General features: G+C 48.9%; 1 protein-coding gene across 3 annotated transcripts; it reads left to right on the top strand.

Annotated features, from left to right (window-relative positions):
* The first annotated feature begins 2,130 nt into the window (after positions 1-2,130).
* On the top strand, positions 2,131-19,434 carry TCEA2 (transcription elongation factor A2). Of its 3 annotated transcripts, XM_049816462.1 has the most exons (11): positions 2,134-2,323; positions 3,582-3,674; positions 3,768-3,976; positions 5,154-5,216; positions 5,875-5,980; positions 7,444-7,534; positions 13,514-13,647; positions 14,968-15,024; positions 15,820-15,974; positions 16,315-16,461; positions 18,431-19,113. In XM_049816462.1, exons 4-11 carry the CDS (start codon positions 5,163-5,165, stop codon positions 18,530-18,532), a joined length of 846 nt encoding a protein of 281 aa, XP_049672419.1. In that variant the 5' UTR covers positions 2,134-2,323; positions 3,582-3,674; positions 3,768-3,976; positions 5,154-5,162; the 3' UTR covers positions 18,533-19,113. The 3 variants fall into 3 exon arrangements, with proteins under 3 accessions (XP_049672418.1, XP_049672417.1, XP_049672419.1); XM_049816461.1 differs by lacking the exons at positions 3,582-3,674; positions 3,768-3,976 and adding an exon at positions 19,120-19,434 and having other exon boundaries at positions 2,131-2,323; positions 18,431-18,502; XM_049816460.1 differs by lacking the exons at positions 3,582-3,674; positions 3,768-3,976 and having other exon boundaries at positions 2,131-2,323.
* Positions 19,435-19,779: the final 345 nt, after the last annotated feature.

Raw genomic sequence — 19,779 nt, 5'->3', positions numbered from 1 at the left:
GCCCGTGCCTGGAGGCATGCAAGGGCAGGGGGCATTTTCTTCTCCTGCCCAGCAGGCAGTGGACGGGGCTGAAGGCGTGACGATTTCATGCCGTTATGTTCCTCAGGAACCCGCTGCCATCCAGGCAGTCGTGGGGCCTGGGCGAGGACGGTCCGCCGCGGCAGGAGGCCGGCGTTGGCGGGTGACGGGTTTGTCGCTCAGAGGCAGGGAGCGACGGGGTGACGGCGCTCAGCATCAGTGACTGTGCGCTCTGGAATCTGAGACACGTCCCCGGCCATACTTGTGGTCAGGAACCATCTTCGCGTTGCAGTGATACAAACCACATTCACAGTGGCAGCAGTGCCGCTCGAGCGTGCCTCTGACGCCAAGGACCGGCGTGACCCGACCCCACACACGGGACAGGCAGCTGCCCGCTTCCAAGGACCTCCAGAAGGTCCCCTTGTTGGGACTTGTTACCTCCTCCCTCACAGAGGAGGGCCTCTCCAAAATGGCACCCCCTCGCTTCACGGCCAGACCCTGCCAAGGGATGGAGGCTTTCCAGATGCTGCAGAGGCTCCAGACATCGGGTTGGAGGGAACTTGCGTTCACAAACATGGGGCCAAGCCAAGAAGTTTCAAGGTAGCTCCAAGTGTCATGCCAGGGAGAGGGTCTGGAGTTCAGGTTTGGTCTGGGGCCACCTCTGCTGGTTTGGAGATGAATCGAAATGTGTCTTACACATCTGGGGAGCAGCTCTTGCTCGAGGGGATCCCAGAGGTCTGTCCAACTCCATGCAAGCTGCCACAAAGAATAGCAAGCTGGCAGCTTTAGGTACTTAACGGGCAGTTTTGGGGGACAGCCACCCAGGAGAGGTTTAGCATTGATCTGTTCAATACTCCCCACCTTTGTGTGCTGGTAAAGCTAAACTCTGCCCTCAGGGCCTCAGTTGCCACAGGACACAGCAGGGCTGGAGCTGAGCTCAGGCAGCCCTGGTTCCCAACACCTAATTGTGCAGCCTGAGGCCACATGTAGCATATCTCCATGCTTTCGCTCCATCCGCAGCCCCGCCGAGGCAGGACACGGCCGCTCTTTACCAGCACAGTCAGGGCCCTCTCTGAAACATCCGCGCTTGGCGAAGGCTGTGAAGCCGGCTGTGCGGGAGGAGGCATCGAAGGCCCTGCCAGGAACCAGCTGGAAAGAGCAACAATATTCAGCAGCGAGTCCCATTGCGCAGCTCCTGGGAGGGGGGATGACGAGGCGGGGGGGGGGGGGGAAACGACACATGCCGCCCTCGCACAGTGTACGAGTGCCACCTACAGGGGGGCTCCATGCCCCGGCCTGGGCACCCCCAAACCATCCGTCCCCTCTCCAGGCTTCTGTTAATTAGTCTCAAGTCCCTAAGGCTGTGCTGGCCTGGTCACACAGCCCCACGTCTCGCTTTAGCCAAGCAGCAGGGCTGAGGGTGACCCGCTGCGAGATTGCAGCCACGGGCAATATTCTTGGAGTGCTCGATCGCTGCTGGAGCCGTTTCCCCGGTTGCTGTTTCGAGTCGTCTTCTCAGGCGGTGCTGCTGCCTGGGCCGTGGTGGCTCCATCGGGATCAGCTCACCTGTGGCTGGCTGGTGTTGGGGGGGCCAAGCGAGGCCCACCTGCGGCCGGGCAGGTTATAAAAGGCAGAACTCCCCATTCCCTGCTTTTACCCAAGCTGGGCTGTGTATGGGGTGCAGCAGTCCTCAGGCCTCCACGATGGGGAATCACCCGGGGCCCAGCTCTGTGAGTCCTCGGGGTTGGCGGCAGCGGCGGGGATCCCTGAGGGACGGGGATGCCATGGCGGGCAGCCTGGCTCAGCCGCCGCTGCCCCATGACAACAATTTTGGGACCCACGCGTCCCTGCTGCCTCGGGGAGCCCTGAAACAGCACGGCGGGGGAGAGACCACGGGAGCCGCGGCAGGACCGAGGGGGCTTCCCCCCCTCACTCTGCCCCGCTCCCTTGCCGGACCATCAGGGCGGCGGCCTGCGGCTCCTGAGGGGACGGACTACAGCCCCCATAGTGCCCCGCGGCGGCGGCCGGGGGCGGGCGCGGGACATGCTGGGAGCTGTAGTCCCGCCGCCCGTTGGGAAGAGGCGGGCGGGAGGCCGGAGGACTACAGTTCCCGTCGTGCCCCGCGCGCAGCCCGCCCGCCCGGACTGCGGTACCGGGGGGCTGTGGTGGGCAGCGGGCAGTCCGCCGACCAGCCCCCGTCCGGCCCCCGGGACCGGCCGACGCGGGGAGCGGCGCGATGGGAGGGGAGGAGGAGATCGTACGTATCGCCAGGCGGCTGGACAAGATGGTGGCCAAGAAGAGCGCGGTGAGTGGCGGCGGCCGGGCCCCTGCAGCCCGGTTGGGGTGAGGGGGGGGGGGGGCCCTTCCCCTTCCCCGGTTTCCCCTTCCCCGGTTTCTGGTCTGGCGGCCGGGGCCTCCCTCTCCGCGGGGGTCCCCATCCTCGCTGCCGTGCTGTAGGACACCCCCCTCCACTTCTCCCTCAGTGCCCGTTGGGAGGGGGCATCCCCCTGCCCCCATTTTGGGGGCCTCCCTCTCTATACAGTCGTTACCGTGGCGGACCAGAAGCCTTCCCGCCCCCCCCCCCCCCCCCCCCCCCAAGGTGGGTTTCCCTCCCCCTGACCTAGTTGCAGTGTGGGGGGGTCTCCCTTTCCATGGGCCCCTATCCGTTGCGGCGGTGTGGGAGCCACCCCGTTCCATCCCAGTGCCCGTTACTTGGGGGGGGGGGGGGGGGGGGCTGTCCATATTCCCCTCCCCCCCCCCAGACTGCTGTAGGAACCTGTTCTCCCCATGCTGTGCCCCCCACCCCAGGCCTCATGCACCCCCAGCCCCACAGCTCAGCACCCTGTGCTGCCTTGCTGGGGCGTTCTGCTTCTGGGGAGCATCCTCAGCCCTCCTCCCCTATCCCGTTGGGAACCCCCTTGGGAATGGGGACCCTCACACATTCCCCCCCCCCCCCCCCCCCCCAGCACTGGCCTGGGGCTCTGTTACGCCCTCAGGGAAAACCCCAGTGCTTCTGTATTTGCTTCCCGCATCCCCATCCCATGCAAGCACCAGTTCTGCTCACTCTCATGTGGCCTTTCGAGTGTGGAGGGCTGGCCTTGCTGCTGTCTGCACACTGGGGGTCTCGCAGGGTGTATTGTAACCGGTGTGACTCTAGGGAGGGCAGTAGCAAGTATTTCCCTGCCTAATGGGTTATGGCAGACGGTGCTCATACCGACTACAAAGAGCATCACGCCAGTGCTAAGGCAGTGAGCTGGGTGACAAGGGTTTGTGACGGAGGTAGGCTGTACATCTGTGTTTGGGGTGGGGGAGAGGGCTTTTGGGGCCAGGGAGGGCTGCAGGGAGTGGGAGGTGATGGGCGAGGAGGGGAAGGGATTAGGGGAATGTGGTATTTGGGTAATGGGATGCTGGGTCCAGTTGTCACGTGAACTTTTGGATGCTGGACTGGCTCTGCCAGCAGTGTATAGGGGTGAGCACTGGCACTTATGTAGCCGTTGTAACAACCCAGGAAAGTGTGTTTGGGCTAAACCGCAGCCTGTGATGTCTGTTCCCATTGATGGCAGGTTTTCAACACCATTGTTGAAATAGGAAAGGAGCAACTTTGCAGAATTTGCTTCCAAGCTTCATTGAGAAAGAGGCAGCTTCTTAAATGAGCGGTATGCAATGTTTCCTCTTGGTTGGCATTTTATATGGTACTGAACCATAGCGTGTTTATTGTATATCGGCTAATTTGCGAACTCTTCCTGCAGGATTGTTGCCTGGAGTACCTGTTTGTTGCTCTAGTTTTTGCGTGGATCCCCATTTGCTGCCACTGTGCCAAGTGGCTCCATTTCTGGTAACGGAGACAGGAATCACCTGGTCATTTTGTATGTTAAGGGCTGGATTTAATGGAGTCCGTTTGGCTGTTGGAGGAACAGAAAGGTGTGAAACTCCCTGAGTGGGAAGCCGCTTGTTCTGGGTATGGTAACGTGTGGTTTGTGCTTCTGTGAGTTGCTTGTGTGCACGCTGAAAGCTTTGACACTGCTTTGATTTGGCTTTCTCAGCATCTGTTCCGTAGGGTGGCACTGGCAGCTGGATTGCTTCCTGCAAGGAATTGGAAGCAGCCCTTCTGCGTAGGGAGGACAGGATCTGAGGACAGGGTCTGTCAGTGCAGGCTGCTTTGCTTCTCTACTCAAGGCTCTGTAGGTCTTGTGCTGCAAATGGTCTTGGAGTGGTTGGTGTTTTAAATGAGCTGTTAAATGTGAACACTAGAAGGCCTTGTTTGGTAGAAGGGGGATGGGAGGAAAAAGCCAGCTGAATTGAGACAGCATACTCCAGGCTGTGATCTGCTGAGTGCTGCTGAAGGGAGACTTGGCCAGTGTTTCTGTCCCTGCCATTTCTCTGAGTGACTACCAATTTTAGGTATCTACAGATTGCCTAGTCAGATATTTTTTTCTGGATCTGCATTCTGGGATGCAGAGCTGATGCAAGGAAACCTCATATAATGAGTGTCAAGTGACCAGCTCTTGAGCGTCACTGCTTGATGGCTTTGCTCCTGGTATCAGCTCTTGTCCTGAGCAGAGTGGGGTACCAACATGAAAACTAGGAAGCAGCTACATTAAGTTTCACGGTGTAGAAAGAGGATACTTTTAGCTCTGTCTCTGGGCAATGACTCTGAGCTTTAGGTGGGTGATGACTGAGGTTCTTGCAACTCTGCTAAACTGTTCTTGCAAGCTAGTAACACCATTGATCAGGGCCCCCAAAATAGTGACTCTGATGGTAGGAATACTCCTGGAAGCTGAGTGGTGTGCTGAGGGGACAGTTGTGATTTGGAGTATATTTTTCAGGTGTTAAAAATGTTAAGCTTGCCAGGTAAGGATAATAAGCTAATGCTGCAGTTGTACCATACACCAACAAAGATCTGTAGCGCTCCACTGCTCTTCTGTTTTGCCCATTCCAATATCTCAGGTGCTTCCAGATTGTAGGATCTACTGTCTATCTGGAACATCAATCTCAGTGGTAATCTTGCTGATGTTTTAGGGAAGGCTTGTTGGTGTGTTTTCTCTTCAATTTCAACTTTCTGAATTTATTCCCAAGCTGTTGCCTTTCTTTATTAAAAGCTGAGGCACTCATTCTGTTTGTCTTTTCCTCTCCAGGATGGTGCAATGGATTTACTGAAAGAACTGAAAAGTATGCCTATGACTTTGGACTTACTGCAGGTGAGCTGCATGGTTAGGGTAGAAAGCTGAAGTCTGCATCTGAGTCCAAAATATTGTTTATTTAAACTTAATAGCTTTCCCTATGTCTTGCCTCACTCAAAACATCAAAATAAACATTAAATCCAGAAGACAGTACCAAACCTGGGGTTTGGACTGGCAGTTAAATAGTACTGGACTACCATGTGCTGCCTGAAACTTGTGCACGGCTGATGAGGGAAATGTGGGTAACTGTTCAAATCCTTTCTTAGGTTTCAAAAAGAGGAAAGACCAGACTGAAGTAGCAAACACAAAGGGCAGCCATTGGAGAAGTTCTTTAAGTCTTTGTAATGGTGATATTCAGGACACTGGGGAGGTGTGAACAGAATTACAATTCAGAGATTAAGATATGTATCTTGGATTTTTCACTCTAAGCTAGAGTGTAATATTTAGATACGTAGAGAAGGTATTTGTGGGTGATTGGATGTCTAGCTTGTGATTGGTTTAAGCTGGAGAGTGTCATCTCGCTCTTCCAACGCTGAAAGGAGATAATCATTCTGCAAGTCCTTGGATACTTCATATCTTGGTCATTGCTTTGACTTTGTCATGTTTATTTCTGATTTCAGTTTGTAACAAATAACGAGTCTGTTCTTGAATGATTCATTTGAATGTTCACTTGCAGTCCACACGCATTGGGATGTCAGTAAATGCACTAAGAAAGCAGAGCACAGATGAAGAAGTGATATCGCTTGCCAAATCCCTCATCAAATCTTGGAAAAAACTTTTAGGTAAGAAAATCAGCATGTTCCTGTCAGATCCAACTTGTGAAGGATCTGGCTTCAGTGGGAGATTGAGTTTCTCAAGAGAGCTTATCTGTTGATCTGAATAGAATATTCTAGCGGATGAGCCTTTCAAGTTTTGTCTCCTACCATGCATTCCTCTAGATTTAGCTCCTGTTTAGCTAGCTCATCCTTGAAAGAGCATTGAAAGCTTCAGGACTATTCTTAATGTGTACCTGTCTGTATAATAATTGGGAGCATTATTTGTAGAAACAGTATCTGCCCTCTGAACCCTCCGCCCCCACTTCTGTGCTGTGTGGCGTTAATACAGCGTGTGCTGTCAGCCTCGTGCAACGGCTTGGAAAGAGAAATGCTGGAATGCATTTTGGGTGATGAGTTGGAGATGGGACTTAGTTTAACACCTTGTAGACAAATTCACATGGATTGTTGTCTGCTGGGGAGGCTTTCATGGTGATGAACACTGATAAGCAGAAGCTTGTAATTCTGTCTGAGAAATATTAATGCTGATAGAGCACAAACTAATGTCAAACTTACAGATGGAGGGATTACAAATATGGTCTTAGTGGTTACCTTTGTGATAAAAGAATGAGGCATCTGCAGCGCCGAGATTGGAAGGGCAGCTTTACCTGTGTCCTGCTAGCAAGACTGTGTGTCTGTGTGTCTCCCACTCTATACTAGTAGTAAAGTACCCCAATGTGAAATTCAAACACTCTTTACTTTTTAAACTGATCTCTTGGGCACCTGTGTGTAACAAAGAACAAGAGTGATGCGGTGTCTGAGGTTAAGTGAAATGTGCGGCTGGCTCTAGTATGCACCCCAGGGCTCCCCATTTCTTGATAGGCTAAATGAGTGTCAGAAGCACTGTTTTTCTGTCCTGGCTAGGACTGTCACTTCCACATTAGGGTTGATGTGTATTGGCTATGCTGAGATAGTTTACCTCTGGGTCAGACTTGTTCTACAGTGTCATGAAAGTCCTCTCCAGGGTTGTGCTATTGGCTTTCGACAGCACTTGGGAAACACTAGAAGTTGTATTCCCAGAAGGACTAGCCTGTACTGGCCCTTCAGGTGGTGTTGGCTGGAAATGCTGCCTTTAGTGGTGCTTTACAGAACTTGATCTAATCTCTACTCAGCAGCCAGGGTGTCTCTGAAAGAAACTTTTGTGATGAGGCATGTCTTGTGAGGAGGCTTATCTCCTAGGCAGGGGAGGTGATTGCTCTTTAATTTGGTGAGGAAAGCTTTTGTTTGAATTAGTTTCTACTTAAAGGCAAGCAAAAGGTCTGTTGGAAAGCACGGAAGGCCATAAAGGTGTTCTTTCTCCTGATTCTTTTTGGAGAATAATAACTTGCCTTAGGCCAACGCTGTATAGTGTTAAGACATTGATTAGTGTATGTAGGGTTGTAGCATAAAGACCCGTTATGACCCTTTATCATCAATTTCTCTTTTGAATATAGATGCTTCTGAGGAAAAAAGTGAGGAGAAAAAGAAAAGCCTGTCCTTGCCAACATCTTCCTCGAAGGAGACTGGTAACTCAAGAGACCAAAGGTAATGCTTTCCTTTAGTCAAAGATGATGCTGTTACAGAATTATTATGTTACAGAGTTTTCTTAAGGCACCTTACACTAATTTTTATTTTTAAATGTCTGAGTTGTGAATTTTTTTGGAGTCAAATTCCTGGTCAGAAGCACCAGAAGTGTAGACTTCTTCAGAGATTATCTGTGTGGTGGTTTTAATAAACTGTAATGCAGAAATACACAACTACAAATTAGAGTGGCTTTAGTGAGTTTTTTGATTTTGTTCACATCTTATTTATTGGTTTTCTACTCTTGGTTATGTGTTGATTTTTCTATTAGTAAAACATTCCTCTGTTCTGTTTTGGGTTGCATTTTTATATATTTTTGCTTATTTCTAACTTTGAACTCCTTAGAATGAAGATTGTTTTTGGCCTTTGCAGTCTCAAGTGATGGATGGGATTGATTGATACATCACTAGAGTAAAACTTCCATTTCTTTGTCCTTGACAAGTCCCAGCAGAAGTCCTCTTTTCACTCTGGACTGATGTCCACTCATCTGGCAGGTCTGCTGCATGCTTGCTTCTTGCCATGCCTTGAATGTTGCATCCCATTTCCACTGTCTGCCACTGCACTTGCCAAGCTGTTGAGTGGAGGCAGCGGATCAAAGGGGAGGGGGCAAATGCAATGTAAAGCTTTGTTCTAGAGGCGAGAGACTTCTCTCAGCCTCAGATCCCAGGAGGGTGTGTGCTTTGTAGTTTTGACCCTGAAGTGATTTAGCCAATTTCCCAAGTTTGCCAGAAGATTTAGAGTATTAAGGCTGTAGTCCTGCTAGTTTGCAGGCTCTTCTGTGTTTGCAGCCTGTCTTTGTTGATCACTTTCTTATCACTCTACCCTTTGCTTTTTCTTTTCCTTTTTTGCTTGGATCTCTCAAGGCTTGACACTTTGGTGTGAGCCTTTGCAGCTCTATACAGAGCTGCTGATGGAGAAGGCTACTGATGCTGAGCTACATAACTTTAATTGACATGCATCTTTGGTTATCTCACTTCCATAAAATGTGAAAAAGGATCTGCAAGTATTGCAATGAAAGTACTGTGGAGATGGCACAGCCAGAATTGAGTCTTGTAGTGATGCAGTGCAACGCAGGAGCTGGGGCTGTCTAGAGCTGTGTGTATCACACATCCAGTGGAAGTCTGGTATGTCAGTGGTACGAGGGTAAAAGCCGCAGGATGGAGTCTCCCAGCTGCTGTTTCCTTTTGTTCCATTGACAGGAGATGAGAATTGGAGGCCAAAGAGCAGTTAGTGGTAGTGGAGAAGGGTTTGCTGTGTAAGCTGAGAGTTGGCCTGAGCAGTATCACCAGCCTTGTCATGCAAATACCTTCTCTTCATGATCTTATGCTCTAAAGGGCAGACCGGTGTACTGCCTTCCCCAGGGTGTGGACACATAAAAGATCTGTTGGAGGGCTGATGAGGGTAGGAACTGAGTCAGTCATGGCTAAGAGCCTTTGTGCGTGCCCTTACTGGTAAAGGGAGGCAGATTTCCCTCCAGGGTAAGGGCAGAAGCCTGCATGGAGGTACTTGTTGGCTGTTCCTGATGGGGGAAAGAAGGCACGTATTACCAACTTGGCTGGTACTGCTCAAGCCAGGGAGTAGTATTGCAGTTCAAAGAAAAAGGGAAGCTTCTGACTTAACCTTTGGAAAATTGACCTTGCAGAATGCGGAGCCTGGAGGGAAGGAAGTATGAGACATTGCCTGGGCACAGTGGCAGTAGGCATGTTATGAGCAAATGAGCTGGGCCTGCTCGGGCATCTGGTTTGAAGGCTGAGGCTTGTAGTAATTTCACTCAGAAAAGGATTCTGGCTGTAGGTAGAGAGGCAAAACCCCACTGTCTCCTTGCTTTGTCAGACAGTTAGTGTGGGCTATGTGGAGTGGAGCTTTCTGGCTTGTGCTTCTAATGCTCCCCTGTGCCTTGATGTGCTGCAGATACTGCAGGTGTTGGTTTTCTTCCTTCTTGATGCTTTCTACATGTATTCAGCCTCCATTTTCTGAATGGCAAAGCATCCTCTTGGTTGTGAAGGATAAACAGAAGCAAATGGATTAGTGTAGCATAGACCAGCAGAAGTGGCTAGCTCCTGGTGTCAGTCTGTTGAGCCAGGCTGTCTTTACAGAGACAGGAATGCTTATTCTCTAGTGCTGCAAAATAAGCTGCTAATCTGCCTTGACAAAAAAAATAAATTATAAGCAGTGAAGAGTCTTTGTTCTTTGAAGCACAGGCTGTGATGAAGGGAGTCTGACTAGTTGCTCAGTGTGTGATAGCTGGTTCAGATGAGGCTGCTATCAAGACAACAAAGAGATCAGCTTGTATTCAGATATTTCAGCCACTCAGATTTTTGGCTAGGCCTTCCTCTTCTGTCAGGGAGAAAAACTTGAATAGCTCTTGGCCTGAAACTTGTCTTGCTTTCTGGAACACAGATGTAGAAATCCCTCTGTAGTGACTAGAGAGCTAGCACTGAAGACCTGAAGGCTCTGAGCCAGCCAGTGTGGTGCTGGCACCTGTGAAGTTATATACTGCATTACTGTAATCCAAAGCATATTCTGTTGTGCTGTAGTATTTTAGACCATTGGTGTGGTACATTTTAATGGGCTATATCTAATGTTTCTCTGTCTCTGGCAGCATGAGCTTTTTCTTTTCCAGGATTCTCTAAACTGCCTTTATTAAGAGGTCTTGGATCTCTGGCCTGAATTCAGCTCTTCCATGGGATTTTCTTCCAGTGTAGCCCTGAGTTCTGCTTGCAGTCCCTGGCTGTTGCTTTGCCACCATTTTGCTCCAGCATAGCCTTTTTTATGTATAAACTTTCGTTGCCTGAGTAGATTTACAAGCTCTTTCTCCTGTTTAACAGGAACAGTGTGAACCACAATGATTTCCTGAAATAAGTCTTATAGGTGTGTTTGAGCTCTATTTCCCAACTATTCTAATTATAAACGAACTTCTAAAGCTTAATGAATAACTTTTCTGTACAGTCATTGGAATGGCTGAGAAGTCTGTTTTCTCTAATTCATGAGTGATCAGTTGTCGTCTCAGGGCACGTATGACATAGATGTGTATGTAGGCGAATGTGTCTTTACTCATCAGCTAACAGAAGTGGGATAACCATGCGTCTTGTCTAGCTTTTTTTCCTACCTCCAGGGAATAAACATCTAAATATTTAAGTCAATAGCATTTGCAGATAGAACCTTCCTGAAAATCCAGTATTACCTGTGCAAGTATTAGTTTAAAGACCTGGCTTTAAGTACTGGACGTGGTGAAGGTCAGTGTTGAGAGTTCACACGCAGTGTTTAGCTCTGGGATACCTTAGCGTCACCATTGCTTGCAAAATGAGACAAAAGCTAAAGCTAGAAGAGCTCTTGGGAAAGCTTGTCCTGCCACCCCTTCCCAGGACAGCACAACCTCTGCCCAAGCTGTCCCTGACAGGCCTTTCTCTAAGCTCTTCTTTGACAACCCTAAAAAACCTCAGAGCAAGACATTTCCACAGCTGCCCTTGGCAGTATCTTCTAATTCATAACTCACCGTTGCAATTTGAAACTTGCTCTCAGTCAAAACCTGTCTTGCTAAGGCCATTTCTTCATGCTTTTGTTGTCTTTAGCAAGTATGGAGGATTTTTCCTACCATCTTTGTAACAAAGTTTTCCAGCATTTCAGGACTTGTGTCCTCCAAGTCTTCCCAGCTGCAAACCACTCTTCCTTCAGTCTTTCCTTTTATTGTAGGTATGTTTTCTAGGCTTTTTGCCTTTGTCCTTTGGGAAGTCTCATTTTTCCAAACTGTTTTATGCAACATGATCAGCTGTGACTTTTAGATGAGTTATTCCTGAGTTGTGTATGCTTTGCTATATACACCCCCACGTGTGCTGCCTGTGATTTGTGCATAGCTTCTTAAGCACAAAAGTACCTGATGGCAATTTGTACATCCCAGATGGGAGAAGATCATCTAATTAACTATCTGCAAGCTAAGTTTTGGGGGCTTTTTTTATAATATGTACAGTGTAAATCCTATTGAATGTTTTGAGCTGTTTGGTCACAAATCTGTTCCTTAATAGCCTCCTGCAGTGCTAACCAGTAAAACTAGCTGGTAAAAAATGTTTTTATTCAGCTAGTGGTCAAAGAGAAACACAAGCAATAAAATCTCCTTTGTAGAGTGCATCTATTGGTTTGAGCTGAACAGTTTCCTGAAGGTGCACTGGTGGATGTTTCTTAAAAGGGCCTGGTGAGGTTTTGAACTGTGGAAATCCAGTAGCTCTAATGAGGATCTACGGGCTTTGAAGCACTGCAGAGCCAGACTGGATTTGAACCTAGCAGCAGCAGGGTTTCCCAGGATAAGTCCCTGAAGTTGTCTGGCTCAGCTTGTGTGGCAGCAGATTCAGAAGGTTTTCAGCTTAGCGCTGTTTTGCTGTGGGCTGACTAATGCCTTCCAGGACAGTGTAGTGGAAGTGCCTGTTCATAACAGATTTATTTTTGGTGGCAAAGAACTGGCAGTAGTGACCCAGCTTACCAGAAATTGTCAAGCCAGTTGGATCATCAAGGACATGGTGCCAGTATGGCATGGGTGAAATATCAGGACTTCTCTTTTTTTCTTTGTCTCTTACTGCATTAATGTTACCAGGCATTGGCCATAAATACAGTGTGTTTTATGGTCCAAACACCAAAGTCAGAGCAATCTCTGCTGAAAAAATTGCTGTTCTGCTGCCTAGATTTAAGGGGGGTTGGGGAAAGCTCTATAAAATCATCTGGGAATCATAATAGCCCAAATATTTTACCAGCAGTATTTGCAGGGCTAACTAACTCTATGTGCAGATGTTAGGCTTTACGGGCAAGACATCTCAACACTATGGGTGTACACCCAGCTGAGCGAAGTTACTTCTCCAGCATGCAAACCTCGCAGCAGTGTGTGCAAGCCCAGCCTGTGTGGTGATTCAGCCTGCTTGCATCATGCAGTGATTCTGTGCCTTCAGTCTCTCCAGCCAGCTCCCCTGGCAGATGACCTGGCTGAGGCAGCCACAGCAGGCAGGTGTTTGCATTCCTTTGCCTGTGCCTGTGATTGCTTGCAGGTGGAAATGAAGTTATTTTTGTGATTGAAGCAGTATTTATTAGTCCTGTGCTAGCCTGGCACCTGTGCAAGCTGTGTGTGGTTGTGTAGGGGTGCTCTTCTGTGAGATGAGTAGTCAAAGAGTCTTGTCCAGATTACAGGAAAAAGGAAGATCCTCTTATGTGTTATGGTTTGTTGTGGTGGGTTTTTTTAATATTGGAGCTGAAGAAGCCATTTTCTTTCTTTTCCTTAGCATGGCAGCTCCTTCTTCTGGAGGGGTTAGTGTAGGCTTCTCTGATTTCTGCCCCAGAAGGCAGTGTGCTGCACTCCTTGTTGGCTACAGAGAGGTAGAGTGCTTTTTTGTTTAGCTGTTCTCTTTCCTGCTGCTGAGATCTTGGCAGTAAAGGATATGAGATGAGGAACAAGCTGAGATTAACCTTAGTGGTGGCTTCTGCTCCCTTTCTGCTGAGAGCAGTTATGGACTTGGTGTCCTGCTAAGTAAGAGAGGAGTAAAGTACCATGCATCTGTGCACTATGCTACCAGACTGAGAGAGTGCTGATGGTCTTGGGAAGTCCTGAGTGTATTTTGAGTTACTGATGGTGTCCAACAGCTTTGTAATATTTTCATTTGATGCCCAGTTGTGCAGCAGTTGTGATACATGTTGAATAACAGAAGTTGGTTGGCAGGCCTGCTTCATGGATTAAATCCTCCATTTACAGCCAGCGGAGTCCCCAGGAGAGCTCATATCTGGGTTGGTGGTGTTGGTTGATGTATTGCGCTATATGCTGATTTGGGGCAAGTGTCTTTGCACTGTCTTCCTCTGACTGGTTTTGTATTATGATTAACAGGATGCTTGGCCACATACCTGCTGATCCCTTCTCTGCTCTCAGTGACCTGAACTGAGACATTCTGACAGGTGAAGTTTCTCTTTTAGCTCCAACAAAAGGCAGGAGCCTCCGAAGACTCCAACCACCCCCAAAATCACCACCTTCCCTCCGGCGCCTGTCACCTGTGATGCTGTCCGCAACAAATGCAGAGAAATGCTGACAACAGCTTTACAGGCTGATGGTAAGTGCTGGGGGAAACCCTGCATTGCCTAAAGTGCTTCACAGCTCCTGGTGCATTCTGACAGAGTTCTGGCAGGTCAGCGCCAGCTCCTCTTAGATATTCTCTTCTGGAGCAGCCTTGTCAAAGGATTATTGCCATCAGCTCAGTCTAGCCACTGGTCATCCCTTTGACAAACTGGCTGGCATTGCAGCATTTTTAGACACTTGCACATGGACCTGGCTGTAAAGTGAAGCTGTCATCTCTGCTTACCCTTGGGGCACAAAATGAAGCTGTAACTCAATACATGGAATTGGCCGGTAATGGCGCTTATGCCAGTCACCATCTGCTCTTAGACTCCCCTGCCTTTGCAGACTGGAGCCCCTTAAACACTGTGTTCCTCTGTGGATCTGGGGTGGAACAGGTCTGTCTTGTGCTCAGACTATGCCATCTAAAATGAGAGGCAACTGCAGGTGCTCAGTATCTCTGAAAGTCAGACTTTAAACACCTCGAGCTGAACACATACTTGTGTCTAAATTGCCAATCCCTTTGGAAAATTGGGGTCTAAGCACTGCAGAGTTTTATTAATTTGGAGCCAAGGAATGTAGACAGCAGATGGAGAAGTTCACAAAGTCTTTATTTCTAGCCTTCCTGTGCGCATGCATGTGTTTATATATGCTGCATTAAATATTTGTATAACTCTTAGAGAAACCCTTTCCATATGAAGTCTGGGAAGGAGTCCCCTTGAGTCTTGCTAAGCTCAGCCCTGTTCTGCCCTATCTTCCCTGCTTTATGGTGTTGGTTACCATACCTGGTGTCCAAACTCATAGCAGTTATTGCTCTCTATATGATGCTATTTAATTGCTGTGTGAAAGAAGAGGGGAGGGGCAGACAGAGTCCTGAGGTAAGAGAAATGAAGGCTTGATGCAGTTGCTTCCTGCTTTTTCGGGCCCTGACAGATTGTTGGTCTGAGTAGAGCTACTTCTCATTGTCACCAATATCTGATGAGACTCAATTCCTGCCTATATATGTTTGGTTTCAACTATACCAAGAATATATTGGAAAACTGTATGTTCTGAGGCCAAGGTTCTTGTTAGCTTTGTCTAGTGCAATCCATCTCCTAGAGAGGCAGAGGGCATAGACTGGCTGGATTGGTCTATTTTCATCACTGCCCTTGTCAAAAGTGTCAAAGGGTAGCTAGAGCAAAGGCCAAGATGCCATTTGATGGAAAGAGCATGTAAATCAAAATAGCAAACTATTTAGATTTGTGTCTCAGAAATACTGAGCCTTGGGACCCCTTGCGTGGCTGGAAGTCATTGACCTCATGTTTCTCTTGTCTTACAGACGACTATATTGCCATTGGTGCTGACTGTGAGCACATAGCAGCCCAGATTGAAGAATATATCCTTACTGTACGGGGCTTCCTCAATGGCCTGCATGTCTCCAGGCCATTAAATGCATGTGCTCTGAGGAAAAAATGGGACTGTCTTTCTTTGCATAAATGTTCTGCTGCAACTCTGCTTGTCAGGGTTCTGGGTCTGGTTCCAGCTCTGCTTGGCTGACTCCTGGGACACTAAGGAACCACCAGTGTGGTGTTGGGAGCTCAGGGCAGACCCCTTGCTGATGTGATGGACGTGGTTATTTCCTTCCTGTTTGCACCATAATGGACTGTAATCCCCAGTTTGTCCTTCCCATCAGCATGATATTTCCTGCTCTCAGCTCTGCTTCCAGATACATGCAACTTCCCTGTGCCTCCCTGTGGAGGAGAGTGTGCTGATATACACAAAAGCAATGGGAAGGATGGAGCAATGAGGATCAAGCTGCATGTTGATTTGAGATAAGGCAGGAACTTGCTTGGTTTGGGGGGCTGTGGGGTAGGAGGTGCAGCTGGGTTCTCTTAGTGGAGGGTTTTGTGGCTACCTTGCTGAAAGAGCAGGTTGAAGAACCTGAGCATAACTGAAAATAAATATTATTTCCAGAGCAGTGAAAAAGCCAGAACTGAAAGCCCCTGGACTCTGGGATGGTATAAGCCTGCTCTCAAATACAGCATTAACCTCACAGACCAGACAGTACTGTTGGGTCCCAGCACCCTTATCTGTGTCCTGGCAGCAGTTAACACTCCCTGCTGTTCATGAGTGGTGTAGAAAGTGCTCAGAGGTCTCTGGGTTGATTGCAGACTCCTTGACTATGATGTACGCATATACCAAGATGTCAAGAACACCGACATGAAATACAAAAACCGAGTGAGGAGCCGCATCTCGAATCTGAAGGACTCCAAAAATCCTGAGCTGAAAAAGAATGTGTTGTGTGGGGCGATTACCCCTGAGCAGATCGCGGTGATGACCTCGGAGGTGAGGAAGCCTGAGGAGCAGGGTTTGCTGCTTACAGGGGATGTGTCCTGTGGTTTAGCTTGAAGCAAGGGGCTCGTTGGCTGCTGGGGTTGCAGATTTCTCAGCAGCTGCTGCCAGAGTGCACAGGGAGTGAGCTAGCAATGGGGTTTGCAACATGGAGAGTAGTCTGTTGGTACTTCAGATCATCATGGGGGCCTAGGTATGAACCAGAAACCGGGAATGAAAGTTTTTCTGTCTTTATACCCATCTGATAGACCATCCTGTCCTGTTGACTCTTTCCACTGTAGTGGGTGTGGTGGTGAAACTGGACAGATGTGATTTTTATTGCTTTTTTTGAAAGGAAATGGCCAGTAATGAGCTGAAAGAGATCAGGAAAGCCATGACGAAAGAAGCAATCCGGGAGCATCAGATGGCCAAGACAGGAGGGACGCAGACTGACCTCTTCACCTGTGGGAAATGCAAGAAGAAGAACTGCACCTACACCCAGGTTAGTCTTCCTGCTCTTACAGCTTCCACGCTGTTGACCTCTGCACAGGACATGATCTGTCATGGTCACGAGCTCTTGCTGCTCCGTGACAGGCCCTGTGGCACAGCACAAATTTTGCCAGTGATGGAGAGAACCTTTTTGTACACTCAAGGCTCTCTAAAACATACTGCTTTTGCACAACGATTTTGCACCCATTTCCTTGGAGCTTGTGTAACTTTTATTTGGCTCATTTGTAAATGAGCAGGGGTTGTGCAGTCCCAAGGAAGCTTTCAAAAGTAGAGTAGTGCTGCTTGCTGTGCAGCTCTTCGAAAGCAGGTACTAGGAATGTGGATATTCAGACAAGAAAGGAGTCGGTAGTGTAGAGGAGAGACTGCAGAAACCGAGGTGGGCATGTTGATGGTATTAAAAGTGCAAATTAAGAATGTAGGTAAGCTGTGGCTGGACAAATCTCAATTAATTTAAAATCAAACAACATGAAACAGGTGAAACATAAGGAATAAAGGAAGCAGTGATGTGAACAGGCAGAGGGGATTTTTCTTCTTGATGGACAGCTGCTGTGGAAGCCTTGTGCATTACCAGTGCTTTTTAGTTCCCATGTTTGCGCCAGGCATCTGGAGATAAATGTGCCTTTGCTGTGAGTCAGTGTTTTAGAATGCGCAGATACCCAAAAATGCACCAGCAACCACGCGATTGCTACTGAGTGGGTGCGCACAAACTGCATGTGCAAGCGGCGAGTGAAACTCCTTCATATGCTTGGACTTGACATGCAAATGCAGATGAGAGCCAGGCAGCTGACCAGGGATTTTCCTTTGGCTCAGCAGCAGTCTTGCATCCCACAGGCTGGCTCAGGCGAGAGACCTCGCTCTGTGAGTGCATCCCAGTTAAGTCAGCTGGAAGCACTGCCTGGGCTGTCTCGTTTGCCTCAGCAGCACAAGGGACTCTGTCTCCACCTGTAGTGGACTGGAGTCTGACTGCCTGTAATTGGGGCAGGTGATGACAGTGTCTTCTAAATAGAAATATCAGAAGGTTTTCTGTATTTTTGTTAGTTTTCCAGTGAAATCACTATTTGGTGACTAAGATGTTTTAAGTTCCAAGTAGATGAACTGGCATTTATGAAGTGTTGGAAGCCAGGCAGTAATGTCGGGTGAGAATTACAGAATTCATCTATCCAGCACGCTTGCAAAACATGCTTAATTTGCATCATGCGAACACTGTGACTCTTGTGTATTGGGTAATTACACATGTAGATCACCATAATTACCCCTCGGCATAGTTCTGCTGACTTGCACAGGGAGTGCCAGTATTTTCAGTGTAGATCTGCATTGTGGTATTCAAATGCCATGAAAATCTGATTTTTAGCAAAGTATGTGTTGCTGGCAAGAGCCTGTCAGAGGCAGCAGTCACATCTGGGTTAAATATCAAGAGTTCCTTCATAGCTCAAATACAAAACAGACTGGAAATGTGCAGAACCTGGTAACCCACAGCGTGTTCCTGTGAGGCCAGGATATAGGACTGCTCTGTAAATGGGAATGGCTTGAGTGGGTTTTCTTTGTATGTGTTGGATGGGCTGGGGGTTTGGTTGTCTTGCTGCTGGCTGCCTCCCTTCCCCAGGGACAGCCCAGGGAGGGACCGGCTGTGGGTATGTCTACCTCCGGAGCCACCTGTGAGGAATGGGCAGCAGAGAGGGTGAGGAGGGAAATCTGCTGCCCTAAAACATGTCACTCTGGGTAGTGTCAGGAGGGAGAGAGAGGTCATGAGATGTGTGTAAAACAATAACCAGACTCATTTTACAGGGAAGCTCCTTTTGGCCTCCCAAGCCTCAGTCTCTCATTGACTTCTGACAGTGTGACCTCAGCATGAACCCCTGCTGGCCAGAGGGACAGGGGGCTCCCTGTGACCCCCCCCCCCCCAACCTGCCATGGGGTCATGTGTGATGCTCAGCTCTCATTTCCCTCATGTCCTCCTCCAGGTGCAGACCCGCAGCTCCGATGAGCCCATGACCACCTTCGTCGTGTGCAACGAGTGTGGGAATCGCTGGAAGGTAGCGCACCAAGGATATTACTGGCACTGAGGGGTGTTAGGGTAGCTGCACCCACGATGCTGCAGATGCTTAGCTGCTGCCCTCAGAGGTGCTTGCCAAATGCTGACTGGCTCTAGCAAGTGATCTTTCCTCCCAGCACAGAGGCAAGAGCTCCTGGGTTCATCCCATCTCTGCAGACCAGCTGGGGTCAAGTCTCACTTTCACATTCCCTGCCTCCCTCCTCACATCCCCTCTTCTGCCATGATCAGCTTCACAGTGCTTTCCATGCTCCCTCTGCCCCCTGAGAGATGGTGGTGATGACATTCAGGATTTTAAAACTGCTCTTTTATACTGCGCACAGAGCTCGGGGGTGAGCAGAAATCTCCTGGTCAAAGGCAAGCAGAAATGGCACCGCTACCAAGTGCCAAAGAGCCACAGCCGAGAGATTGAAACGGGAGCTCTGTTTGACCCCTACTCTGGGGGCTGAGCCCTGCCTCTGCAGAATCCCCAAGCCCTGGCCAGCTTCAGAAACAAGACCATCACCTGGATCCCGATCTTCTAGGCAGGACGCACATGACCTGCAACTCCCCTTGGCAGTGAGGTTTTCTAATCGGGGTTTAAACTCCCTTCTCTTGCAGTTCTGCTGATATGTGCCATGGCCCGAGAGCGGCAGCCAAACGCAGATCAGAGCGCAACCTCCATACGCCAGCTCCCACGGCAATTGTGTATTGTGTCCCAAGTGAGTTTGCATTGTCACGCGCTGAGAGAGCAGCTGCGGGGAGGCCTGCCTCTCCGCTTGGGTCTCAGTGGAGAGCCACGGCTGTGGGCTGACAGGTTGGCAGGAGAGCTCACTAAACACACTTAGTTGTTATTTTCTCATCTAAGCGAGTATGGTCACTTTTTCTTCAAAACTAATATTAAACATTTTTGTCAGTTTCTGACTTTTATTTGAACTGTGTGTGTGCAGCTCTTTGCTTTTTGTGGTGTGGAACTGCATGGGAGTTTGACAGATGGTCGGTGTCCAGGTGGATGAGGACTGAACAGTGCCTGGACCACCAGAAAGCGGGAAGACACTTGTAGGTACATGCTCAGTGTGTGAAGGCTTGTTCCTAGTCAACTCATGAAATCTAAAACACTGGGCCAAGTCCTGGGGTGGCTGGGTGGGCAGTGCTGGTCTTCCTCACCTGGCTGAGGAGAGCTGTTGATGGAACACAGCTTTTGAGGCACAGATCAGATGCTGCTTTCCATCTTGGCAGCATTCATTTGATTTTTGTAGTGATGTGTACCTTGTCATCTCG

The sequence above is a fragment of the Accipiter gentilis genome, chromosome 14 (genome assembly GCF_929443795.1).
Source record: "Accipiter gentilis chromosome 14, bAccGen1.1, whole genome shotgun sequence".
NCBI lineage: Eukaryota > Metazoa > Chordata > Aves > Accipitriformes > Accipitridae > Astur > Astur gentilis.
The sequence above is the reverse complement of the archived record's forward strand: the minus strand, read 5'-3'. Positions and strand labels throughout refer to the sequence as shown.